Source organism: Ahaetulla prasina, chromosome 7 (genome assembly GCF_028640845.1).
Source record: "Ahaetulla prasina isolate Xishuangbanna chromosome 7, ASM2864084v1, whole genome shotgun sequence".
Lineage (NCBI taxonomy): Eukaryota > Metazoa > Chordata > Lepidosauria > Squamata > Colubridae > Ahaetulla > Ahaetulla prasina.
In genome coordinates, this window is record NC_080545.1 from 17,383,633 (window position 1) to 17,407,603 (window position 23,971).

Below are 23,971 nucleotides of genomic sequence, written 5' to 3' on the forward strand. Positions count from 1 at the left end.
CATATGAAACCATCTCCTCTCCCTGCCGGTCCGTGGAACCAGAAAGGTTGGAGACTGTTGCTCTAAAGCCCCAGAGGTAAGGACAAGAAGAAATGGAGGGAAAAACATTGAAGAGAGATCCAACCAAAACTAAGGAGAAATTTCCTGACGGTGAGAATGGAGGAGGAAGGGGTTTATCTCCTGGAGTTGTGGTGTACAATCACTGGAAGTTCTCAAGAAGAGACTGGACTGCCATTTGTCCGGAATGGTACAAGAACTCCTGCTTGAGCAGGGGGTTGGACCAAAAGACCTGCAAGGTCCATTCCAATTCTATTATTCTATGTTCTGTGTTCTAAGTTTCTTGCAAACAACAACAACCCCTTCGAAATACTTGAGTGAATGTAATATTGAAGGTTCTAGCTGTAAGGCTCTCTAGATGATAGTTGTGTTTTTATAAGTACTGTTATCTCTGCATGTGCATTTTTATTGGTTATTCTGTCTTTTTAACATGCTATTTAAAATCTCAACAAAGAAAAAAATTCTGGGGAGGAGAATTCTCCAGAAACTCTACACTTTTCAGCCAAAATGGCTTTTGGCACTTAGTACTGCTTACATTTTGTTGAGAAAATGCATTCATGATTTTGTTTATATATGAAATCTAAACTTACTGGACCAATTGCAGAGAAATTGTGAATGTGTTATTCCTGATTTGCCATCAAATCTGAAAATATGTAATTGTAATTATCACTTTGTACAGTAGCCTAGTTACAAAATGACAGAGATTTCTGTCAAGATCTGGTGTCTTCTATCAAGGTCTTGTAATTAAGCTTTTGTTTATTAATGCTTGGCAAGCAATATAGTTTTAATTACTTTAACAGCTGTTTCCAAATGATGAATAGCAGCTCTTTTTCACCTCCAGCCAAACAGTCATGATAGCTTGTGTAAGCCCTTCCGACAGAGACTTCATGGAAACTTTGAACACCTTAAAGTATGCAAACCGAGCAAGAAATATCAAGAATAAAGTGATGGTTAATCAGGACAGGGCTAGTCAGCAGATCAATGCTCTGCGAAGCGAGATAACTCGATTGCAGTTGGAACTCATGGAATATAAAACGGTAACATTTATTGGGATCGGTTCCCTTTTTTTTTTTTTTTTTTTAAAAAGCACATTTATTATAATTATCTTTGCTGTAATGTAATGTGAATAATTACACTTTGAAACGCCTCATTTGTCTCCCTCCCTCTGCCTCAAGTGCCAGAGTGATTTGCCTTAGGACTGGCAGACAGGTTTACCCAGCGCATTCCATTGTACCTTTTACCTTTGAATCCAAGGTCATCTTCTTTATAATTCTAATTCCTTTCATGTTCCTATCTGTTAAAAGGCCCAAGTTGCAAGGAAGGAAAGAAAGGTTACAATTCATTGCTAGTAGAAATAAAAGTACAGATAATCCATGTTTAGCAGCAGCTTTGTTTACAGTCTTGTTTGCTTGCAGGTCGGTAAATTGAAGTCACACATTTTAAAGTTGCCAGGGCTGAAAAACACTAGGCTGTAGCGATAACTCTTGAAAGCTAGATGGTGCTTTCAAGATTAAGACACTCGGCTGTAATTTAATTTTTGAATCTATCCAGTCAAAGACAATATCATCAGTGGAATCCTTGGTGTGCTTTGAGCTTGCTTACTTGGTTGGTTGGTTGGTGACTTTGCAAACAAGCAGCCAAAGAGCACCAAGGATTTCACATTTCAATCCTGAAATATACAAACCTTGGTCCAGTTAGGCAAACTGCCAAAGGCCCTTCCTGGCAAACGTCCAGAAGCCACATAAACAAAGACGTAGATGAAGCAGAAGATGAAGCAGAAGACGCAGCTACAATGTTGTTTTCCAGCAAAGCTCAAATGCCGGTGCTGGTCTGTTTTAAGCCTTAAGGGAGGGGCCAATCATTTCTTGGCCCTACTCCTGAGTTGTCCTTTTTGCTTGAGCTGCTCCTACCTTCTGGCAGCTCTTCTCAGGCGTGCATTAGGAACAGGCTCCTCCTCTTCCTCTGCCTCACTACTATCAGTCTCTGGAGTCTGCACCTCACTTCCCAATGGCCCTGGCCTCACCTCAGCCTCATTGCTGTCCAACTCCGTTGCCAGCTCCGTAGGCTGCTGACGGACCACAACAAAGACAGCAGGGAAGGTTGAAACTTGCTACCACTTTTTCTCAAGCAGCCCTGCTACAGAGTACAGAATCCCAGTAGTACATATTCATGCCACAGCAACCCTTCACCCACCAAGCTGCACTTGGACAGCAGTATCTCCTAAACCTGCATGTCTGTCAAGATTCTCAGTCATCCACATCATGGTTGACCCAAAGATGGTAAGCCCAGGAGGTAACTGGGTTTTCTTGTTTTTTTCTTTTGAAGACATGTCGATTCTGATCCAAGAAGCTTCTTCAGCTCTGACAGGATAGTGGGGAATGGAAGGATTTATATTCCTTGCAGACAGCTGGTCATTTGCATCCTTTTAGAGGGTCATTGAAGCCCTTGGAGGATCATTTGTGTCCTCAGGGTCACCTGAATAGTGCTAACAGTTCCTGTCATCTGCTATTTTTCCATTCCTACTGCCACACCATGCAAAAGTTGTTCATCCCATGAAAGAATGTTATTATATAAATGTACAATTATAATGATAGATGTGCAATGGGTAAAATTGAAAAGAAATTGAAAAGAAAGTATATATTAATAGAAAATTGGGGCCCCAAGGGGGGAAAGGGGGGAAATACTGGATAACAAAGGAGAAAGAAAAGGAGAGAGAGGAATAGAGGGTAAGATAGGAGAGGAGAGGAGAAGGAGAGAGAGAGGAATGAAAGAAAGGAAAAAGGAGAGGAAGAAAGGAGGGGAAAAGAGGAGGAGAGAAGGTTAGATGGGGAGAAGAAGGGAGGAGTGGGGGAAAGGAAGGGGAAGTAGGGAAGAAGAAGGAGAGGAGGAAAGAAGAAAAGAGAGGAGAAGAATAGAATAGAATAGAATAGAATAGAATAGAATAGAATAGAATAGAATAGAATAGAATTTTTATTGGCCAAGTGTGATTGGACACACAAGGAATTTGTCTTGGTGCATATGCTCTCAGTGTACATAAAAGAAAAGATACCTTCATCAAGGTACAACATTTACCACACAAATGATGGTCATAGGGTACAAATTTAACACTTAATGATACAACACTTAATGATAGTCATAGGGTACAAATCAGGAAACAATATCAATATAAATCATAAGGATACAAGCAACAAAGTTACAGTCATAAGTGGAAGGAGTTGGGTGATGGGAACGATGAGAAGATTAATAGTAGTGCAGATTTAGTAAATAGTTTGAAAGTATTGACGGAATTATTTGTTTAGCAGAGTGATGGCCTTCAGGAAAAAACTGTTCTTGTGTCTAGTTGTTCTGGTGTGCAGTGCACTATAGCGTCGTTTTGAGGGTTGGCGTTGGAACAGTTTATGCCCAGGATGTGAGGGATCTGTAAGTTTTTTCACGGCCCTCTTCTTGATTCGTGCAGTATACAGGTCCTCAATGGAAGGCAGGTTGGTAGCAATTATTTTTTCTGCAGTTCTAATTATCTTCTGAAGTCTGTGTCTTTCTTGTTGGGTTGCAGAACCAAACCAGACAGTTATAGAGCTGCAAATGACAGACTCAAGGTAGGGAAGGGAAAGAAAGAAGAAGGAGAAGAAGGTTTGTTGTAAAATGAGAGAAAAGAAAGGGTAGAAGAGCAACCCCGAATGTAATTAAAAATTAGTTTTTCTTTTTTTTCTTTAAAAAATGTATGTATATGTGTGATTAACTATGAATAAGAGAATGTACATTTACAATGTGTTTATAAGAAATAAAATAAAAAACTTTTTTTAAAAAAAAAATATTGTTCATCCCAAATTGTATAGTGTAGGACAGGGATGTCCAAACATGGCCCCTTGAAGAGTGGTGGACTTCAACTCCCAGAATTCCCCAGCCAGCAACTTGCTCATATTTATAGCTCATGCTGGCTGGGGAATTCTGGGAGTTGAAGTCCACCACTCTTCAAGGGGCCAAGTTTGGACACCCCTGGTGTAGGACAACCATGACCTGGATGACTGAGAATCTCTACAGACGTTTAGCCATAAAATTTGGGATAAGCAACCATTGAATGGTGTGGGAGTAAGAATGGATTTCTAGAGGAAGAATTGCAGACAACAGGAACCATTTGCACTACTCCAGTGACCCTGAGGACACAGATAAATAACCCTACAAGTGCTTCAACGACCTTCTAAAAGGATGCAAATGACCAGCTGACTGCAAGGAATATAAATCCTTCATTTCCCACTATCCTGTCAGCTGAAGAAGTTTCTTGGATGAGAAGCGAAACATTTTCAAAAGAAAAAACAAGAAAGTCCAGTTGCCTCCTGAAAAAGCATCTTTGAGATTAAACCTGCATGCACTTGCCACAGCACCTTGCTGCCTTACTCACCCACCCACTGGCCTGCTTGTGAGCCATGTTGGGACATGCAACTTCCTGCTGGCTTCCTCATTGACTTTGTTTATCAGAAGTTGGCAGGAAATTGCCTATTGTAGTCACGTGAGGTTCTCGCTTAACAACCCACAATTCTCACTCAAGGATGGAAATGGGATGCCAAAATTGCCATTGCTAAGCAATGTGGTCATACGATATTGTGCTTTATGATTGCATAGCTTAGCGGATGGAAATTCTGGTGCCAATTACCATTGTTAAGTTGGGGTCTTTCCGTATCATATAAGAGTCTTTGAGCACATTTGAAGCAAATATGAAACATTTTAATATAATTTCATTCCAAACAATCTACAATTCAGTGTTCAAAACTGGGTAAGGTGCTACATTGACCTGTTTTACAGAAGAGATCTTCTTAAGATTAGCCCTTGGCAAAGACATTGTTTTATTTATTTTTTAAAGGGTAAAAGGATTATTGATGAGGAAGGGGTGGAAAGCATTAATGACATGTTTCATGAAAACGCCATGCTGCAAACAGAGAACAACAACCTGCGAGTTAGGATAAAGGCAATGCAAGAGACTATAGATGCTTTGAGAGCTCGAATCACACAGCTTGCATGTGATCAGGCCAACCAAGTCCTTGCGAGAGCAGGTAATGTGTACTTTTATCACTTAAATTGCTGTATGAATTAAGGTCTGTAAGAAGTTCTGGTTGTTTGCTAGAAAAAGAAAAAAAAAATTAGAGCCAAATGCACAGGTACAGAATAGGTGGCATCTGGCTCAAGAGCTAATAACTGTGAGAGGGATCTAGGTGTCCTAGTGGATCCCCGCCCCCTAAGTATAAGCCAGCAGTATGTTTCAGCTACCAAAAGAGCCAATGTTGTCCTAGGGTGCATCAACAGAGGAGTAGTATGAGGGGTGGAATTGAAAATTTTTAGCAACCGATGGCTGGGTGTGGCCTACTCGGCCTCCTGCACCATGGCGGGTGGTGGTGGTGGTTTTTGCCCTCCCCAGGCTCCAGAGGCTTTCCTTGAGCCTCCAAGAGCGCGAAAATGGCTTCCCCCGGGCTCCAGAGGCCCTCCGGAGGCTGGAAATGGGCCCGTTTCTTGCCCTCTCCAGGCTCCAGAGGCTTTTATCAAGCCTTCGGGAGGGCAAAACCTGGACTACTTCTGGAACTTCCAGGAAGGCTGCATTTCGCCCTCCCAGAGCCTCCGTGTGGGCCCTGCACTTATCTCGCATCCAAAATGGGCTGTGTGGAGACTCCTGGGAGGGGTGGGGCCAGCCAGTCCTTGTAACTACCAGTTCAGTGAACCAGATGAAAAAGCCTCCTGTTCATCCGAACCGGCTGAATTCCACCCCTTGATACTAATATTGATTGATTGATTGATTGATTGATTGATTGATTGATTTGATTTGATTTGATTTGATTTGATTTGATTTGATTTCTAGACCGCCCTTCTCCCGAAGGACTCAGGGCGGTGTACAGCCTTAATTAAAACACATAGATACACAATACAAATCCCAAATTTAAAATAAATTTAAAATGAAATATTTAACTGGCCAATTTAAAACTAAAACGGTCAAAGACCGATATAAAACCCTAAAATATAAAATTATAAATAGATTAATACAATTAAAATTCAATTAAATTTTATATTATATTATTTATATTTTATATATCATGGTATCAAGATCATGTGAAGTGATAATGCTACTTTATACTGCACTGGTGAGGCCGCACTTGGAATACCGCGTCCATTTCTGGTTATTGTGGTATGTTGAGTCCTAGAAAGGGTATAGAGAAGAGCAACGGAGATGATAAGGACCCTGGTGGCTAAATTTTATGATGGATAGTTGAGGGAATTACTTATGTCTAGCTTATCAAACAGAAGGATTAAGGGGTACCTGATAATTGTCTTCCAGTACTTGAGGGGCTGTCACAGAGAAGAGGAGATTCACTTATTTTCGAAAGCACCTGAGGGCAGGACAAGAAGTAATGGGTGGAAGCTTGCTAAAGAGAGATCCAACCTAGAAGTAAGAAGAATTTTCTGACAATGAGAATAATTAATCAAAGGAATAATTTGCTTCCCAGAATTGTAGATGCTCAGTCGCTGGAGGTTTTCAAAAATAGATTTGACTGGGATGGCATAAGGCTGCTGCCTTGAGCTGGGGTTGAACTGGAAGACCTCTAAGGTCCCTTCAAACCCAATGATTCTGTGAAACTTCAGACCGGTTTATTTAAATGTTTTGATATCCTTGTGCAAGTACGGTACCTTTAAAAACCATGTACTTTGTGTCCATCTAGTATTCAACTTAACAACTCAATCTTGTTGTTCTTCTTTCAGGAGAGGGCAATGAAGAAATCAGTAATATGATTCATAACTACATCAAGGAAATTGAGGACCTCAGGTAATATTCTGATATTGTTATAATTTTCGTTTGGTTGTGTATGATTAGAATATTTATTTTATTATTTTTATTTATCAAATTTTTATACCGCCCTTCTCCCGAAGGACTCAGGGCGGTGTACAGCCTAAATAAAACACAATATATATACAATTAAAATCAAAATTTAAAATAAAACATATTACAAAAAGGCCAATGTTTAAAAATTTAAATTTAAAAATTTAAAACCCCACAACAATAAAACCCAATTAAAATGTTAAAAACCATTATGCCAGTCCAGCTTGAATAAATAAGTATGTTTTTAGCTCACGGCGAAAGGTCCGAAGATCAGGCACTTGGCGTAGGCCAGGGGGAAGTTCATTCCAGAGCGTCGCTGCTCCCACAGAGAAGGCCCTACTCCTGGGGGCCGCCAGCCAACATTGTTTGGCGGACGGCACCCTGAGGAGACCTTCTCTGTGAGAGCGTACCGGTTGGTGGGAGGCATAAGGTAACAGCAGGCGGTCTCGTAAGTACCCGGGTCCTAAGCCATGGAGCGCTTTAAAGGTGGTAACCAAAATCTTGAAGCGCACCCGAAAGACCACAGGAAGCCAGTGCAGACTGCGGAGCAGTGATGTTACATGGGAGCCACGAGCGGCTCCCGTTACTACTCGCGCAGCCGCATTCTGGACTAACTGTAGCCTCCGGGTGCACCTCAAGGGCAGCCCCATGTAGAGAGCATTGCAATAATCCAACCGAGACGTGACCAGAGCGTGAGTAACTGTGCATAAGGCATCCCGGTCAAGGAAGGGACGCAACTGGCGGACCAAGCGAACTTGGTAAAAAGCCCTCCTGGAGACGGCCGCCAGATGTTCATCAAAGGACAGCCGTCCATCCAAGAGGACGCCCAAGTTGCGAACCACCTCCTTTGGGGCCACTAACTCGCCCCCAACAGTCAGCTGCGGGTGCAGCTGACTGTACCGGGGTGCCGGCATCCACAGCCACTCCGTCTTGGAGGGATTGAGCTTGAGTCTGTTTCTCCCCATCCAGACCCGTACGGCTTCCAGGCACCGGGACAGCACTTCGATAGCTTCATTGGGGTGGTCCGGGGTGGAAAAGTACAGCTGAGTATCGTCAGCGTACAGATGATAACTCACCCCGAAACCACTGATGACCTCACCCAGCGGCTTCATATAGATGTTGAACAGGGTAGGCGAGAGAATCGACCCCTGAGGCACCCCACAAGTGAGGCGCCTCGCGGACGACCTCTGCCCCCCTGTCAACACCGTCTGCGACCGGTCAGAGAGATAGGAGGAGAACCACCGATAAACGGTGCCTCCCACTCCCAATCCCTTCAACCGGCGCAGCAGGATACCATGGTCGATGGTATCAAAAGCCGCTGAGAGATCTAATAGGACCAAGGCAGAGGAGCAACCCCTATCCCTGGCCCTCCAGAGGTCATCCACCAACGCGACCAAAGCTGTTTCCGTGCTATAACCGGGTCGGAAGCCGGACTGGAACGGGTCTAGACAGACAGCTTCATTCAGGTGCCGAGGGAGCTGCCATGCAACCACACTCTCTACAACCTTCGCCACAAAGCAAAGGTTGGAGACTGGCCGGTAATTCCCCAAAATAGCTGGGTCCAGGGAAGGCTTCTTAAGGAGGGGTCTCACCACTGCCTCTTTCAAGGCGGCGGGGAAAACCCCTTCCAACAAAGAAGCATTTATAATCCCCTGGAGCCAGCCTCGTGTCACAATATATCGTGTTACAATATAAAGGATTGTAGCTATTTTTATTTTTTTATTTTTTGAGACAGTGTCTTCAATGGCTCCAGGTCTCGGATGACAAGTTCCAAAATTCACAGCCAGCATGACTTCTTCATCATTAGGAAGGCATAATATTTGAACCCGGATAAATAGTGGCAGTCTCAACTCTTGTTTATGAAATAGGCTGATTTATTTAATAATCCTTGGTTAGTTAGATGTAAGATCTTAGTAAAATGTAGTATATATTGTAACCCTAAATGGCAGATGATTGAATTTTTCCATCTCTTCCATATAACTGCTAAAGTAAAATAAAAATAAATAAATTATTGGAGTTCTCATATCTCACTGAGCTATTGCTTGTTTGAACCAGCTTTTATAAGTTCAATACATTAATCATGTTGCTGAATTGTTTCTGATTTGATTCTCTTTCTCGGAATACAAAATCAAATTGGGAATAAACAGGGAAGGGCATCATGTCGAGATTGCAGTCAGTTATCCAAGGAAAACTAGATTTGCATTGTGGTTTACTGATCTAAGAAACTTTATTCACTTACCGTATATACTCGAGTATAAGCCGAGTTTTTCAGCACGTTTTTTGTGCTGAAAAACGTCACCTCGGCTTATACTCGGGTCTATACGGCTTATACTCGAGTTTTGTTTTTTAAGCCCTCGCTTATACTCAGTATATCGGCTTATACTGAGTTTTTTTTCTTTTTTTCACATTTTACCGGACGGCGCGGGGAAGCCCTGCCGGTGCAGTGAGAGGGCGGGGCGGGGGAGCTGCCAGCCTTCTCAGCTGAGGGAGGGAGGGTTTCCCCAACCGGTAGGTGCCTCATTTCCACTGCTTATACTCGAGTCCCCAGTTTACCCCAGTTTTTGGGGTAAAATTGGGGACCTCGGCTTATACTCGGATCGGCTTATATTCGAGTATATACGGTAATCTTATTTTCTCATCCTGATGAACGAAAAGCTTACAAACGCTGGCCATATACAATTGGCTTGTCCATATTCTTCTAACAGCGTGTAAGAATTTGGCATGAAAAAGAAAGCTCTGGTTTGTTAAAAATGTTATATAATGATGAAAATATGATTGTGACTATTGTTTGTCTTCATGCAATTCCACGTGCTGCTTTTTGCATTTATGCGAACAAATTCCTTAGAATTTTGAATAAGCTACTGCATTCTTAATTAGTGAATCTTCTATTTGAGTTTTTCTTCCGCCTTCTTCTCAATATGTTTTTCTTCTTCAAGAGCTAAGCTACTTGAAAGCGAAGCAGTGAATGAAAACCTTCGGCGCAACTTGTCAAGAGCTTCAACTAGGTCAACATACTTTGGTGGAACCTCAGCATTTTCTGCTTCGATGCTTCCCTCTGATAAGGAGACAATTGAAATCCTGGATATGGCTAAAAAAGATTTAGAAAAACTGAAGAAAAAGGAAAGGAAGAAGAAAAAGAGGTAGAAGTTAAAACTGAACATTGAGTGTTTCTTAACTAGCTGTAATCTTTAATTGGATTATTGAGTATATGAATCCTGCCATCCATCTTGGAAACAAGCAAGAACTTTACTTTATGATCAGTAATACAATGAGTCTGGCGCAAAATTCTTATATTTATAAGACAATAGCGAATAACGTTCTTGAAGTTACATTTAAATCAGGACAACTTCTTTCAGTTTAAATTTGAAGTTAAAATACATAACACTGCACAGGCTAAATTTGCATAGGATGCTTAAACCTAGTTTGTGGTGAAGTGTATCATGGGAACCCTTCCAGTATAGTTGATTGAAGATTGAGTCTTGTGAAGCCAGGCAGTTGGGCTAATTCAGTTAATAGTTAAGTACATCATGGAGTACTGTAATGTGTCATGGAATCACAATGCAATTTACAAGCTAGATTTACACGCTGATTTGGATAGCTAGTAGAGCTTCCTTTAATGTTGAGAGTGGCATATTTTGATTTTTTTCCCCATAGTCGGCTTATACCTGTCTTACTGTGTCACTTCATTTCATATTACTTTACGTTTGTATTATTTTGCCATTCCATAACATCTTAAAAACAAATAATCTTCCACTGAATTATTATATAATCAAGGATCCAAGAAAGGATTATACATAAATACTAGTTTATCAAGAGTATATAATTTTTTTCATGAACTGAGAGCCACTCTTAGCTTTTGAATTATGCTTGAAGGGGCTTCTTTTCCAAAAGTGGCTCTAGGACAAACACTAAACTTGATTTCGTTTTATGTACACTCATAGTTAATTAAATGTGACTAGGACTTTCTCTGTGCTCTCAGGGTTTGGTAGAAGCTCAACATAGAACCCTGTTGCAGATTTTTTTTCCCTTTTATTCAAACAATGAAATATTAAAAGCAAATATTTGTTTTGATATCCCAGCTATATTCTGTAACAAGAGTATTACAGAATATATTCTGTATTCTCCCCATTTTGAGTCAATGGAGGGTTTTTTTTTTTTTTCTGATTAATATTTTATAGCCTGTTTTTTACCCAGGTATTATGTGCTCTATAATGTTAGCATAATGCATCTGTCCATTGCTCCGTATCTTGATTCTATCTGCTTCCTAATTTAGAATTTAAAAAGTCCTTGCGTATATTGATGGCAATTTTTCCTCTGTCAGTCAGTCAGGCTGTCTGCTGGCTTATTTCTAAGTGGATAAAACCTTCAATCCTCTTCATTCCTTGGGGGAACATCTGCAGTGTAGACTACATCCTATGATGGTCTTTGAATTTTCGTTCATGGTCATTCTCTGGACCATGCCTCCAAACTCTTCGGCAATCTCCTCCAGATTTGCCTTCAAAATAATGAATATTCAGAAGTATAAAACAGTGCCAATCCTGAGTAGTGTGGTGGTCTAGAGGTGGAGCTCTCGCCTCACAATCAGGAGGCTGTGAGTTCGATCCTAGATAGAGGCAGATATTTCTCTCTCTCTGGGCACAATGAGAATATACCATATTTTTCGAAGTATAAGATGCACCTTTTTCCCCCAAAAAAGAGGGTGAGTATCTGGGTGTGTCTTATACTCCGAATGTAGCCCCGCCCAGCTTCTCAAAGGGAGGTTTCAGAGGCTGAGAAAAGCCCCAAACGGAGCTTCAGAAAAGAAGCCCCCAAACAGAGCTTCAGAGGCTTTTTTTCTGAAGCTCTGTTTCGGAGGCTTTCAGAGACAGAAAAAAGTTTCTTCTGAAACAGAGTTTCAGAGGCAGAAAAAAAAAAGCAAAAAAAAGCAAGGCACAGAGCTCACAACCAAGGACCCTATTGCTAAAATTCACCTCTGGGAACAGCTGATTGGGGGTATTCTGGGAGGCAAATCCACCTGCCAATCAGCTTTTTTCTTATTTTCCTCCCCAAAAACTAAGGTGCATCTTACACTCCAGTGCATCTTATACTCTGAAAAATATGGTAACTGCTGAACCAAGCTCCGCATTGGTGACAGGAAGGGCATCTGGCCAGTAAATACTCAGCTCCATTCAGTTGCCCAGATTCCACTTCGCAAGGGATTATGGAGGTCATTAAAAAAAGATGAAAGAAGATGATAAACAGTGCCAATCCAATTCAGGTTTATCAGCTCATACTTTTATTTATCAGTAGAGGGAGCTGTCTAGAGTAATATTTGTCTCAACCATTACACCTCTGTCCTATCTCTTCCCATTACTCATTCCCATAGTTCTTCTGGCAATTTAAGACTATATTTCCACTGCCATCTCAGCATCTGCAGCTATCACATCTTCCCATCTATGGGGAACACTTCCAGTGAGAAACTAAACTATGCTCTACTTCCATCTTGTCCTTATAAAAATTAGGCCAAAGTATTTGTTTGGGATTCTGCATATATAATGCAAGTAGCCAGAAGGAAACCATAGCTAAATGCAGCTGTAATAATAATAAATTAATAGGATTACCATCCAACACTGTTGTCTGAAACCAACTGTTCCCAAAATGGGAATATTCTATTCCTCTGAAACTTCCGGTAATTAGTTTTTTGCATCCCTTCTGTCCAGTTATATATTTAGTGCTTCCAATTTTGATAGCAATTTTTGGAAAAACCTTGGGGTACACCCAAGGCTTTCAAGAGCATACAGTGCTTTAGGATCTAAGTTACTTTTTCTCTGCTCTTATGTGTCATCCTTCCATTTATAGTAAATGTAGTTTGACTCTGATTCTCTTCCATTTATTTGTGTCTGGTTGTGTTTGATTCTCAAGACCTTGCGGTTTTCTCGGCAAGGTTTTTCCAGATGTGGTTTGCTGTAGCCTCTTTCCTAAGGCTGTGACAAAATGATTAGTCAAGGGTCACCCAGCTGGCTTTGGGCCTAAGGTGGGACTAGAAATCCCTGTCTCCCAGTTTCCAACCTAATGCCTTAACCATTACATCAAATTAGTTCTCGTAGGTCAGGGGTGTCAATCTGGCAGCCCGCAGGCGGGATACGTCATGCGCAGGCCACGCCCACCCCAGTTCCACGAAGGGGAAAAACATCACAAAACATCACGTGATGGCAAGTGACACTGTGAGTTTGACATCTGTGTCATAGATTCTTAAGATCAGCAAAAGGGGAGTAGGTGGTGTTATCTGCTAAAGGCTTTTAAACAATATTTACCCACAAATAAAACAAGGCTTTTACGTTTCTTCAGTGAAATAATTATATATTAAAATTATAAGATTTATGGATTTGGTAAATTAGTTCCAAAATAGCCACACCCCTTTATTCCACTAAATTAACATAATTTGGGGAGTTGCCTTTATTTACTATGTATTTCAGTAACGTCTTCATCTCAGTTCATAATTTCAGTGCCATATTTCAGCATAAACCATATTCTGCAATCATTTCTAAGCATTCCTCATTCCTTTCTTCCTTTCTCTTTTTTCTTTTTCTTTTTTTACTTCTGAAGTTTTTATTTCAGACAAGGAATAATTGACATACTGAATTATAAAACATTATTTTACCATGACAAAATATAAACAGTTGACTTTCTCATGGAATATATTTTTAAAATACGTTGTCTTTCATTTAGAGCAGAGGTGTCAAACTCAATTTCATTGAGGACTGCATTAGGGTTGTGTTTGACCTCGGGGGGCGTGGGGGCGTGTGGCCAGCCTGGGCATGGCCAGCATGATGTCATTTGTGTCAGGATGTGTGTGGATGTAGTGGCCCGAGCACTCTGCCAGTGAAAACAGGCTCCTTAGCTCCATTTTCGGCTGTGGCAGCCTCTTGCAACCCTCTGCCAGCAAAAACAGAGCTCCATATTTACTGGCAGAGGCACCGTGGGCTGGTCCTTCGCTATTTCCAAGGTGGCCCCAATCCGGCCGCTGGGCTTTGAGTTTGACATTCCTGATTTAGAGGCTCAAACTTTCCTGAAGATTTTCTTTAAGAGACACTTTTGTTTCTTCTATATTGATAATAATGGAATTATAACTAAGTAAGCATTTCTGCAAGGAGCAAAAGAAAACATTGCATTCGTTGCATTCAGAACACCTTAAAAACAAATTTCAAAAAATTTACAACTTTTCTCTTAGCACCCTTTTTCTAATAGGGTGGTTCTTGTATTGTTAAAATGGTAAATTATGGTTTTAGTAGTATGTCCAAGCATCCTGATAACAAGGTTTTAAAAAGGGCCCTTGCACAAGAACATGTTAAAATTATTTGCTGATCTGTGGAAAACTAACAGTTATAAAGAGTAGAAACAGGAAAGAAATGAATTCATCTTCTTTGCATTTCCAATCCAGCCAGTTCAGGAATTGTAATCTACTTTGATTAAAAAAAAAATATGTTTGCAAAAAATGTAGAGAAAGTACACACCAGAATATTGAAGTAACATTCAAAAGCATAACCTGGATAAAACTACTTGCAAAAAAATAGGATCTTAGAAAATGAGTTCCTTTCGGTTTTTTATTTTGAAAAACAAACAAACTACAAACTTATATGGAAAATAAGTGGGAGTTAATTGAATAAATTAAAAATGATTGAACTGAATTTGACAGGTTAGGAAGCTTAACTGCTCCCTTACATTGCAGTGATAAAGGTGGGGGCAACCTTCCCAGGATGGATGTTGAACTGCAGATGTGTTGAAGTACAGATGTGTTGAAGTGCAATTCTCATTACTCCCAGCATGGCTATTATTATTTTGTAATGAATGAATTGCCTTTTTTTTTCTTTTTTTTTTACTGTGTATGGTTTTTTAAAATCATCTTTTTTTGAAAAAAAAAACACATTGAAATCCACGACCTCATATGTCATTTTTTGTTTGTTTACCTTCTTGTTGCTCTCGCTTTCACTGTCTGGTTTTGTCCTTCATTGGCTTGGTCTTCCAATACTGTACCTGGTGCTTTTGAAGGCTGCAGAAACTTGAGGAAAGCAGTCAAGAAGAACGAAGGTTGGAATGCTTCCCAGGTTTTTGATTGTCATTTGAAAACTAATGTTTGGATCACATGTAAACATACCATATTTTTCGCTCCATAAGACACACTCCCCCTCCCCAATAAGGGGGTCCTTTGGTGAACAGCAGCCGGGCCCCGGCGGTGGGATCCTTTTACAGTGCTCTTATGTCTTTGCCATTGCCCGCCTCTTCTGTCTCTTTTCCGCAGTGCGGGAGTCAATAGGCAGAGCTGGTACATGAGAGGACACCTATCTGTGGTCCTCTCGGACTCCGGTTCAGAATATTTTTTTTTCTTATTTTCCTCCTCTAAACCTGGGTGCGTCTTATGGTCAGGTGCGCCTTATGGAGAGAAAAATACGGTATATAATTCTAGATCTAGCAAAAGAAGTTTCACCATATGAAATTTTTTTGCTGGACTAATCCTTTTCCTTGTTACTAAATTACTACCTCCACCCCACCCACCCACCCACTCCCAAAATAAGTGTACATTTGGGATTAAAGTTAACCAGAGCAGTTAGGAGGCTGGGTGTAAACTAAAACCCATTTCAATAGGTACAGCAGATTTCAAACATAATGCTATAACAGCAGTGTGGCTGTCATTAACTGAGTTTTTTTTTTCTTGAGCACTTACCACAAATGAATCCTGAAGTTAAAATTTAAAAATGAAGTACTCTTTCATAAATATTTAAGTTCCTTAGCAAATAATCTATGACCTAGATTATGTTGGGAGTCCTATTTTTTCCTCTACATGAGAACTTAACTTTCTGTAGTCCCAAGGGTGTTTTTTTTCAAGAGATAACTGGACTTTCTGCTTTTTCTTTGAAGAAGTTACACTTCTCATCCAAGAAACTTCTTCAGCTCTGATTGAATGGTGGAGAATGGAAGGATTTATACTCCTTGCAGACGGCTGGTGATTTGCATTCTTTTAACAAGTCATTAAGGCCCTCCAGCTGGCCTTAATGATTTGCTAAAAGAATGCAAATGACCAGCTGTCTGCAAGGAGTATAAATCTTTCCATTCAGGTAGTCTTAATGACTTTGCATAGCATTTTCTTTGATGTTCCTAAATTCTCAAAAAAACGATACTTTTTCGGAAACAAACTTGCTAATTTTAGTTTTCATTATACAAAGCAGGCAAGGGATTATCTCAGAAAATTGTGTTTATTTATTTATTTATTTATTTATTCATACTTTTATACCGCCTTATCTCCCTAGGGACTCAGGGCGGTGTACAGCCATATAAAAACACATAAATATACAAAGTAAAACATTCATCTAAAAAACTTATTATATAGGCCAAAATTTAAAATAGACATATAAACAATAAAAACCAATTTAAAACCAAATCTAAAATTTAGACATTTAAAATTTTTAAAAATTTTAAAAAAAAATCTAGTCCAGTCCTGCGCAAATAAATAGATGTGTCTTGAGCTCGCGGCGGAAGGTCCGAAGGTCAGGAAGTTGACGGAGTCCTGGGGGAAGCTCGTTCCAGAGGGTGGGAGCCCCCACAGAAAAGGCCCTTCCCCTGGGCGTCGCCAGTCAGCACTGCCTGGCCGACGGCACCCTGAGGAGTCCCTCCCTGTGAGAGCGCACGGGCCGGTGGGAGGCATTCGGTGGCAGTAGACGGTCCCGTAAGTAACCCGGACCTATGCCATGGAGCGCTTTGAAGATCATTACCAAAACCTTGAAGCGCACCCGGAAAACCACAGGCAGCCAGTGCAGTCTGCGCGTGGTGAGAAAAGGAAAGATGGCTAGATATATTTTACACCAGCACCATTCACTATAGCTCTCTGACTTTTTTTCCTTGTAAACCATCTTTCCCCCAAACTATATCCATATACTACCTCATATATTGCCTATTCTTTAAATATTTCACTTCTCTTATTTTTTGGACGTCATCAACTCCCGTCTTGGACTGTGGAATTATTTTTTAAAATTTGATTTGACCTCTCTACACTTTCTCAGTCTTCTCCTTTCTATTGACCCATTCAATGTTTTTTCACCTATTTTGCAATTGTGTCCTCATTTATTCTCTGTATCCAGGAAAAGAAAATTCTCTTGTCTAATTAAACCACTTCAGCATAGCTCTTTCATATGGCTCATGCACATTCCTATTGTACATCTTTCTTCTTTTGACAAACATTCCTTGCAGCAGACCACATACTGCTCTCTGTTGTTCTAGAAATATTTGTTTATCCCTGTCTCCATCTTTAGTAAACATTCTACAAAGCTTTAAAACTCATCCATTTGGTCTGGTTTTTCATTTATGTAAACCATCATAATTCATTCTTTTTTATTTGTAAAGCAAAACCACCTTGATTTTTGGTATATGAATGGTCAGACCAAACTCATTTATCATATTATCTTTCTCTGTTGTCTGCACTAATTCAGGTTTTCAGCCAACAAGATAACATCATATCCCCAACCAACACTGATTTAATAATACAGGACTCATATTCTAAACCAGTGGTGAAATCCAATTTTTTTTTACTACTGGTTCTGTAGCCGTGGCTTGGTGGGTATGGTGTGGCTTGGTGGGTGTGGCAGGGGAAGGATACTGCAAAATCTCCATTCCCACCCCACTCTGGGGCCAGCCAGAGGTGGTATTTGCCGGTTCTCCAAACTACTCAAAATTTCCGCTACCGGTTCTCTGAACTGCTCAAAATTTCCGCTACCGGTTCTCCAGAACCTGTCAGAACCTGCTGGATTTTACCCCTGCTCTAAATGTCCTGCAAACATTCTAGCTTTGCTGTAGTTTCTTTTACATATATTCTTTTCTCTGATGTTCATTTTTCTCAGAATTACTGTTGACACTATCAAATAAATGGTTTGCCCCTGTTCAAAGTCTTTTAATCCCTCTTGTAGCTGTTGCCAATTCTCTTAATCTTTCAGCATAAGCAATTAAATCAAGTCTTGCACTTTCATTCAGGAGCTGTGGTGGCACAGTGGTTAGAAGGCAGTAGTAAGGCCACATTTGAAATACTGCATCCAGTTCTAGTCACCACAATCTAAAAAAAGATGCTGAGGCTCTGTAAAGAGTGCAGAGAAGAGCAACAAAAATGATTAGGGGGCTGAAAGTTAAAACATATAAAGAACAGTTGCTGGAATTGGGTATGTTTAGTCCAGGGGTGTCAAACTCACTCGCATTGCAGGCCATATTGTGACGTAGTGTGATGTTTTTTGCCTTTGCGGAGCTGGGGTGGGCGTGGCCGGCATGTGCCATATCCCGGCCCACAGGCCGCCAGTTTGACAGGCCTGGTCTAGTCTAATGAAAAGAAGAACTAGTGTGACATGATTGTACTGTTCCAATATTTGAGAGGCTCCTACAAAGACGAGTGGGTCAACCTATTTTCCAAAGCACCAAAAGACAAGACAAGAAATAATGGTTGGAAACCACTTAGAACTAAGGAGAAATTTCCTAACGGTAAGAACAATCAACCAATGTTTTCAGAAGTTGTGGGTGCTCCATTACTGGAGGCTTTCAAAAAGAGACTGGACAACCATTTGTCTGAAATGGTGTGTGGGTCTCCTGCTTGAAAATGGGGTTCGACTAGAAGACCTCCAAGGTCTCTTACAACTCTATTATTCTGTGTTCTATGTTTTTTCTACATATCCATTCATGACACCCAACAGAATAGGTTTTCCTCTGGAGTCCTTTTGTTCGAAATGGCACAATTTCCCACTAAACCCTATTTCTTTCATTGTCACCGTTCATTGCCTTGTAATATGCAGCTTTCATCAGCAAATGGATTCCTATTTCATACAGACAAGTTACGTTTTCGTATCCCCTTCTTACAGGTAAGGAGAGTCCATGGCAACATTTAAAGGGCTTCTCTGGGAATTATTCTAAACATCTGCTGAATGAAATTACTTGGAATTCTATTTGTGTAGATCCTGTGGAGTTGCCTGAGGGATTGGCTTGTTTGGTTATCTGGAAAGAAATTGAACTTATTGGTCCAGATGATCAAGGGTCTTTGAAGCTGTGTATTCAGCTCCTGTGTTTTAGATTCTTGCCCTTTATGATTTGTTAAAACCTAGGAGGTGACACATATTTGGTCAGTGCAGTAGTTAAAGCATCTTATGGGAGGTAGTGGTGTTTGAATACTTTGAATAATATGTTCATCAATGTGTTCATGAAGAAGCCATCACTGAACACAATAGAAGATAATTTTCATCCGGCCCCTAAGCTTTTCTTTGGGAAACAACTTTTTGGTTGTTGGAAAGGTGATTGGCCTACAGCAGGGGTGTCAAACTTGCGGCTCGCGGACCAGATTCATCACATGCTGGCCACGCCGACCCCCGGTTTAGCAAAGGGGGGAAACATCCCAATATGTCACATGATGACAACGTGATGCCGCGAGTTTGACACTCCTGGCCTATAGATTGAGAAGTGAATTATCCGGCCTTTTTCAGTAAGCTGAGCCTTACTGGTAGTACTGAAACAGCTTGTGGTTCTTGATCATATTTAACAGAGTTTCAGGGTAGTGCATCCATTCTGACCTTCCTTGATGTCTTAGCTGTTTTTAATGTCCTTGGTCATGTACCTTGCTGGACCATGCTAGTTAGTTGTTGTTATATCTTGTCCAATATCACAAGACCTGCTAAAGCCTAGATTTATCCCAGTTCACAATTGGAATTTCCGATAGAGAGAGTATTTTGCGAGCCAACTTAACAGTTGTGCATGCTAATTTCATTTTAACAATGTGTTTCAAAGTCAGTTTGATTGAATCAGGCTTTCCATCTGAAATCCAACTTGATTTTATTTTAAGGCATATTTGGGACATTCTACTCTTCAGGAAAGATTAGCTGAGAAAGCTTAGTGTTTAGTAGTAATTTCACTTTAAAATCGAATTGGCTGTGGTTAAGCAATAGTACACCTTTATTATAATTTTCCTTACTCTACTGATTTGAATTTTACTTACTTTTTCAATGTATCCATTTTTCTATGAGAATTTAACGAAGTCTGCTGTTGCTGGCCAGAAAAAAAGAGAGAGTAGGGAAGGATAAAAATTATCCATCCCAAAGTCTTGAATCCAGATGAATTATGTTCATTTGAAAGGTTGATAAAAACAATAATTTCAGAATAACTGCTGTAGGTATTTGTTAAAATAGGACAAAGGTTGAAATAAAAGAAATAGTCATACTTTTAGATCGCTAAGCTATTTTGCAAGAAACATAGGATAAGCATTTCATATCCGGCTGCATACAATTAGGCAATTGAAAATGTGCAGAATTGATTTGGTCTCTGTTCAGTTCAATTTGGACTAATTTAAAATGATTGGATTGATTTATTTTTGAGACTGATTTTAGAAAGGATTTTGCACAGCACAAAATTTCTACTGATTAATCAAATCTAGTTGGAGGCATATGGAAAGTCTTATTTGAATGTAGATTCAACCAAATGTATTTTGAAACAAATTGATAAAACAAAATTATGCCCAGCCATATCAAGTATATAATAAATTTAAAGACATTGGTATCTTTTATTATAGTCAATCATATTTCAAGGAGCACTACATCAGTTTCAAAGAAGTAGAGGGAAAATCTTAACAGAGAATATATTTCAGGCAGCTTATCTAAAATATAGTTGTTGTTTTAAAAAAATCCAGATCCATTATTGAGGGATATTAAGGGTGCAGTTCTAAATTCCATTTCTAGGAGTTGAACTCCATTTAACACAGTGGGATTTATTAAGATGTTATGTCATGCATTACAGTAGCTACAATCCCTGCATCCTTTTAGTTTTTTATTTTCATTTACTTTGACATTGCAATTACTTTCTTTCAAAACTAGGTTTGGTCCTGGAGGCAGCTTCAGATTTTTGTGCATTTTTTTCTTCTGCTTTTTTAACTATTAACTTTATGATTGTACATAATTATTATATGTACATAAATATATGGGTTTCTTCAGGGTTTTTTTTCTTTCTGTGGTTCTAACTTTACATCCAGCTTACTTACACTGCTCTGGCATGAAATAGGCCGACTCACTTTGCAGACTTTCTAATGGATCTTTATCTATATAAAGGTTTGGTTATGCAGTCCCGTCTCTTGTTTCTGGTTTACTAAGCTAACCTTCTTTCCGAATCCCGTCCACCGACCCCAAATGCTGTGTTTTGCATGGAATGCAGAGTTGAGTCTAGTGTTGAATTTTTATGATTTTTTTATCTTGCAAAAAGTTTGTGCAACGTTTAAATTGTTATTCTTTAGCAAAGTTATTTGACTTAAAAGAGGGGAAGGAACGTATGTTTCCAATTGTTAAATATCCCCTCCCCTTTGAATTTTTTCTCATAGTGCTATTAAAGAAGAAAACACAGATAATGAGCAGGAGAAAAAAGATGAAAAAGGCATTTCTGAAAGAGAAAATAATGACCTAGAAGCAGTAAGTATTGTGGTAATACATCTTGCCATGTATTGATAATGGGATTTATTTTCTCTGGGAGCCTGTATTAAAGCAAACAGAGAAAATACAATTTCTGCCTTGTAATCATGTTTCTAACAGAAATGAGTAATAGAAAGGACATACATATAAATAAAGGACTTTGAGAAGTATTATTTTCTTCATAATTTAGCTTAATATTGAGAGGCTGTGTGTCAGGGATAAAATCAGGATCACGTGAAGTGCTAATACTACTTTATAACACCTTGGTAAAGCCACACTTGGAATACTGCATTCAGTTTTGGTTGCCAGGATGTAAAAAAGATGTTGAGACTCTAGAAAGAGTGCAGAGAAGAGCAACAAAGATGATTAGGGAGCTGGAGGCTAAAACATGAAGAACAGTTGCAGGAATTGGGTATGTCTAGTTTAATGAAAAGAAGGACTAGGGGGAGACATGACAGCAGTGTTCCAATATCTCTTTGGAAGAAGAAGAGGGAGTCAAGCTATTCTCCAAAGCACCTGAGGGCAGGACAAGAAGCAATGGGTGGAAAATAATCAAGGAGAAAAGTAACTTAGAACCAAGGAGAAACTTCCTGACAGTTAGAACAATTAATCAGCGGAACAATGCCTCCAGAAGTTGTTAATGCTACATGTTTTTAAGAAGGTGTTGGATAACCATTTGTCTGAAGTGGTGTAGGGTTTCCTGTCTAAGCAGTGGGTTGGACTAGAAGACCTCCAAGGTCCCTTGCAACTCTGTTATTCTATTCTGTTCTGTTCTGTTCTGTTCTATTCCATTCCATTCCATTCCATTCCATTCTATTCTATATTTCCAAGTAATAACCCCAATGCAATCAAAACTCTGAGGTCTGGAGTTTCCTCAAAGAATATATTTATTTGGGATATCGGCACGGCTGGTGAAAACCCGTCTCTGAAGGACCCAGGGTTTTCCCCACCCAAATCAAAGTCCAAAGTTCTTGCGGTATAGGTCATATGTCCATCACATGGTCCAATCAGGTTGTGGTCCCAACTCCAGCTGGCTTTGGTCCATGCCCTTAGAGCATCCTTGACTCCCACAAGATAGAATGATATTTTGGCTACACATCCCCCCAGCTATCTCTACTTCCCCTCTTACATTCTCACAGCTCCACCCAGCCTTGCTGTGGCAGCCCTGAAGATGTCCCCCAAATGGCTTCAGGGCTGACATTCTACATATAATTTGTTCTGGGATCAAATTAAAATTAAACTTAAAAATAAGGAAACAATGAAGGAGTTCCTGTTTTTGGTTCTTTTTTATTCTTGTAGGAAGATGGGCATGAGCAAAGCGATAATGAGGATGACGAAGAAGAAGATGACGAAGATGAAGATTTGGAGGTGGTTGAAAGTTCAGATGAATCAGATTCTGATTCTGATGAAAAAGGTAAGTTAGACAGAAGGATAGATATACTTAATGTGTTATCATTATCTCCTTTGACATAAATAGGTATTTTAAAATTAAGACAATTAAGTCCGGAGATTACATTTAATATGTATTTCATGAAGCGTTCATGATTAGATGACATATTATAACCAGTAAATCCCTGTGGTTATAAAGATTTCAATGAGACATTAGAGACTTTTTTAATAGGCTTTCTGCTTTTACGTTAACCATTAGTTTACTTTTGAATTTCAGATTTATAATATAAACATTAAAAATTTAATGTATTTTGAAAAGAACGAACATTCAACTTTAAATAATGTTAAATAAGATAGACTTATTTTTAGGCAGTAGGTCATTCATAAATCATGCACCCCAGATGAAGATTTCTTAGTTGAATGAACTTTAATTGCAACTTTATTGTCAAAAATGTATACTAAAAATAAGTTTTGCTAATGAATAAGTAGCAAGGACTATTCCGAGAAATCAAGCTTTAATGCAAGAGCCATCAGTTCTTTCTATTAAAGGACTATAATATGGATAGCCTTATCTAGGAAAAGGATGATAATGTTAATATATTGGAAATATTTAATATAGATATACCAACAGTTTGGGGTACCAAACAAATCTGAATTTCGGAACAAGGTTCTATTATATAGCTAAGCTTTTGAGTGCCGCAATGCATTACATCTTTTTATTGCTTTTATTTTCCTTAATTATAGTGAATTATCAGGCAGATTTAGCAAACATTACATGTGAAATTGCCATAAAACAGAAGCTCATTGATGAACTAGAGAACAGCCAACGAAGGCTTCAGACTTTGAAAAGGCAGTATGAAGAAAAGCTAATGATGTTGCAGCATAAAATTCGAGATACACAGCTTGAAAGAGATCAGGTGCTTCAGAATCTGGGTAAGACAATTTTCACTCACCAAATAATTGGATTAGGAGAGTATTTTTTAAAAAAAGTTTATTGTTGGTGAAAGCAGCAACGTAATAGGTCTACATAAAAACATCCAATGTGTTTTGTCATACTTGTGGAGACCGGCTCATGAAATAGACATTCTAAAAACTACTGGAACTGATTTTGTTGTTAATAACAGAGTCTTGGAAGCCTTATATAAATTATCTCTCTCATCCACTCACTCTTATACCAGATAGATCTGAGGTGGTGCAATCTGGCTATTAATCTTCTCAT

The 23,971-nt window shown here is 39.5% G+C and overlaps 1 protein-coding gene across 6 annotated transcripts in view; it reads left to right on the plus strand.

The window, feature by feature from the left end:
- KIF21A (kinesin family member 21A) overlaps positions 1 to 23,971 on the plus strand; it is a 103,020-nt gene that overhangs the window by 42,949 nt on the left and 36,100 nt on the right. For all 6 annotated transcript variants that reach the window (XM_058191955.1, XM_058191951.1, XM_058191954.1 and 3 more), the window contains exons 8-14: positions 899 to 1,094; positions 4,916 to 5,105; positions 6,799 to 6,862; positions 9,853 to 10,056; positions 21,276 to 21,363; positions 22,663 to 22,777; positions 23,497 to 23,685. In XM_058191955.1, coding sequence (XP_058047938.1) covers positions 899 to 1,094; positions 4,916 to 5,105; positions 6,799 to 6,862; positions 9,853 to 10,056; positions 21,276 to 21,363; positions 22,663 to 22,777; positions 23,497 to 23,685 — 1,046 coding nt within the window. The remainder of the gene's footprint in view (positions 1 to 898; positions 1,095 to 4,915; positions 5,106 to 6,798; positions 6,863 to 9,852; positions 10,057 to 21,275; positions 21,364 to 22,662; positions 22,778 to 23,496; positions 23,686 to 23,971) is intronic.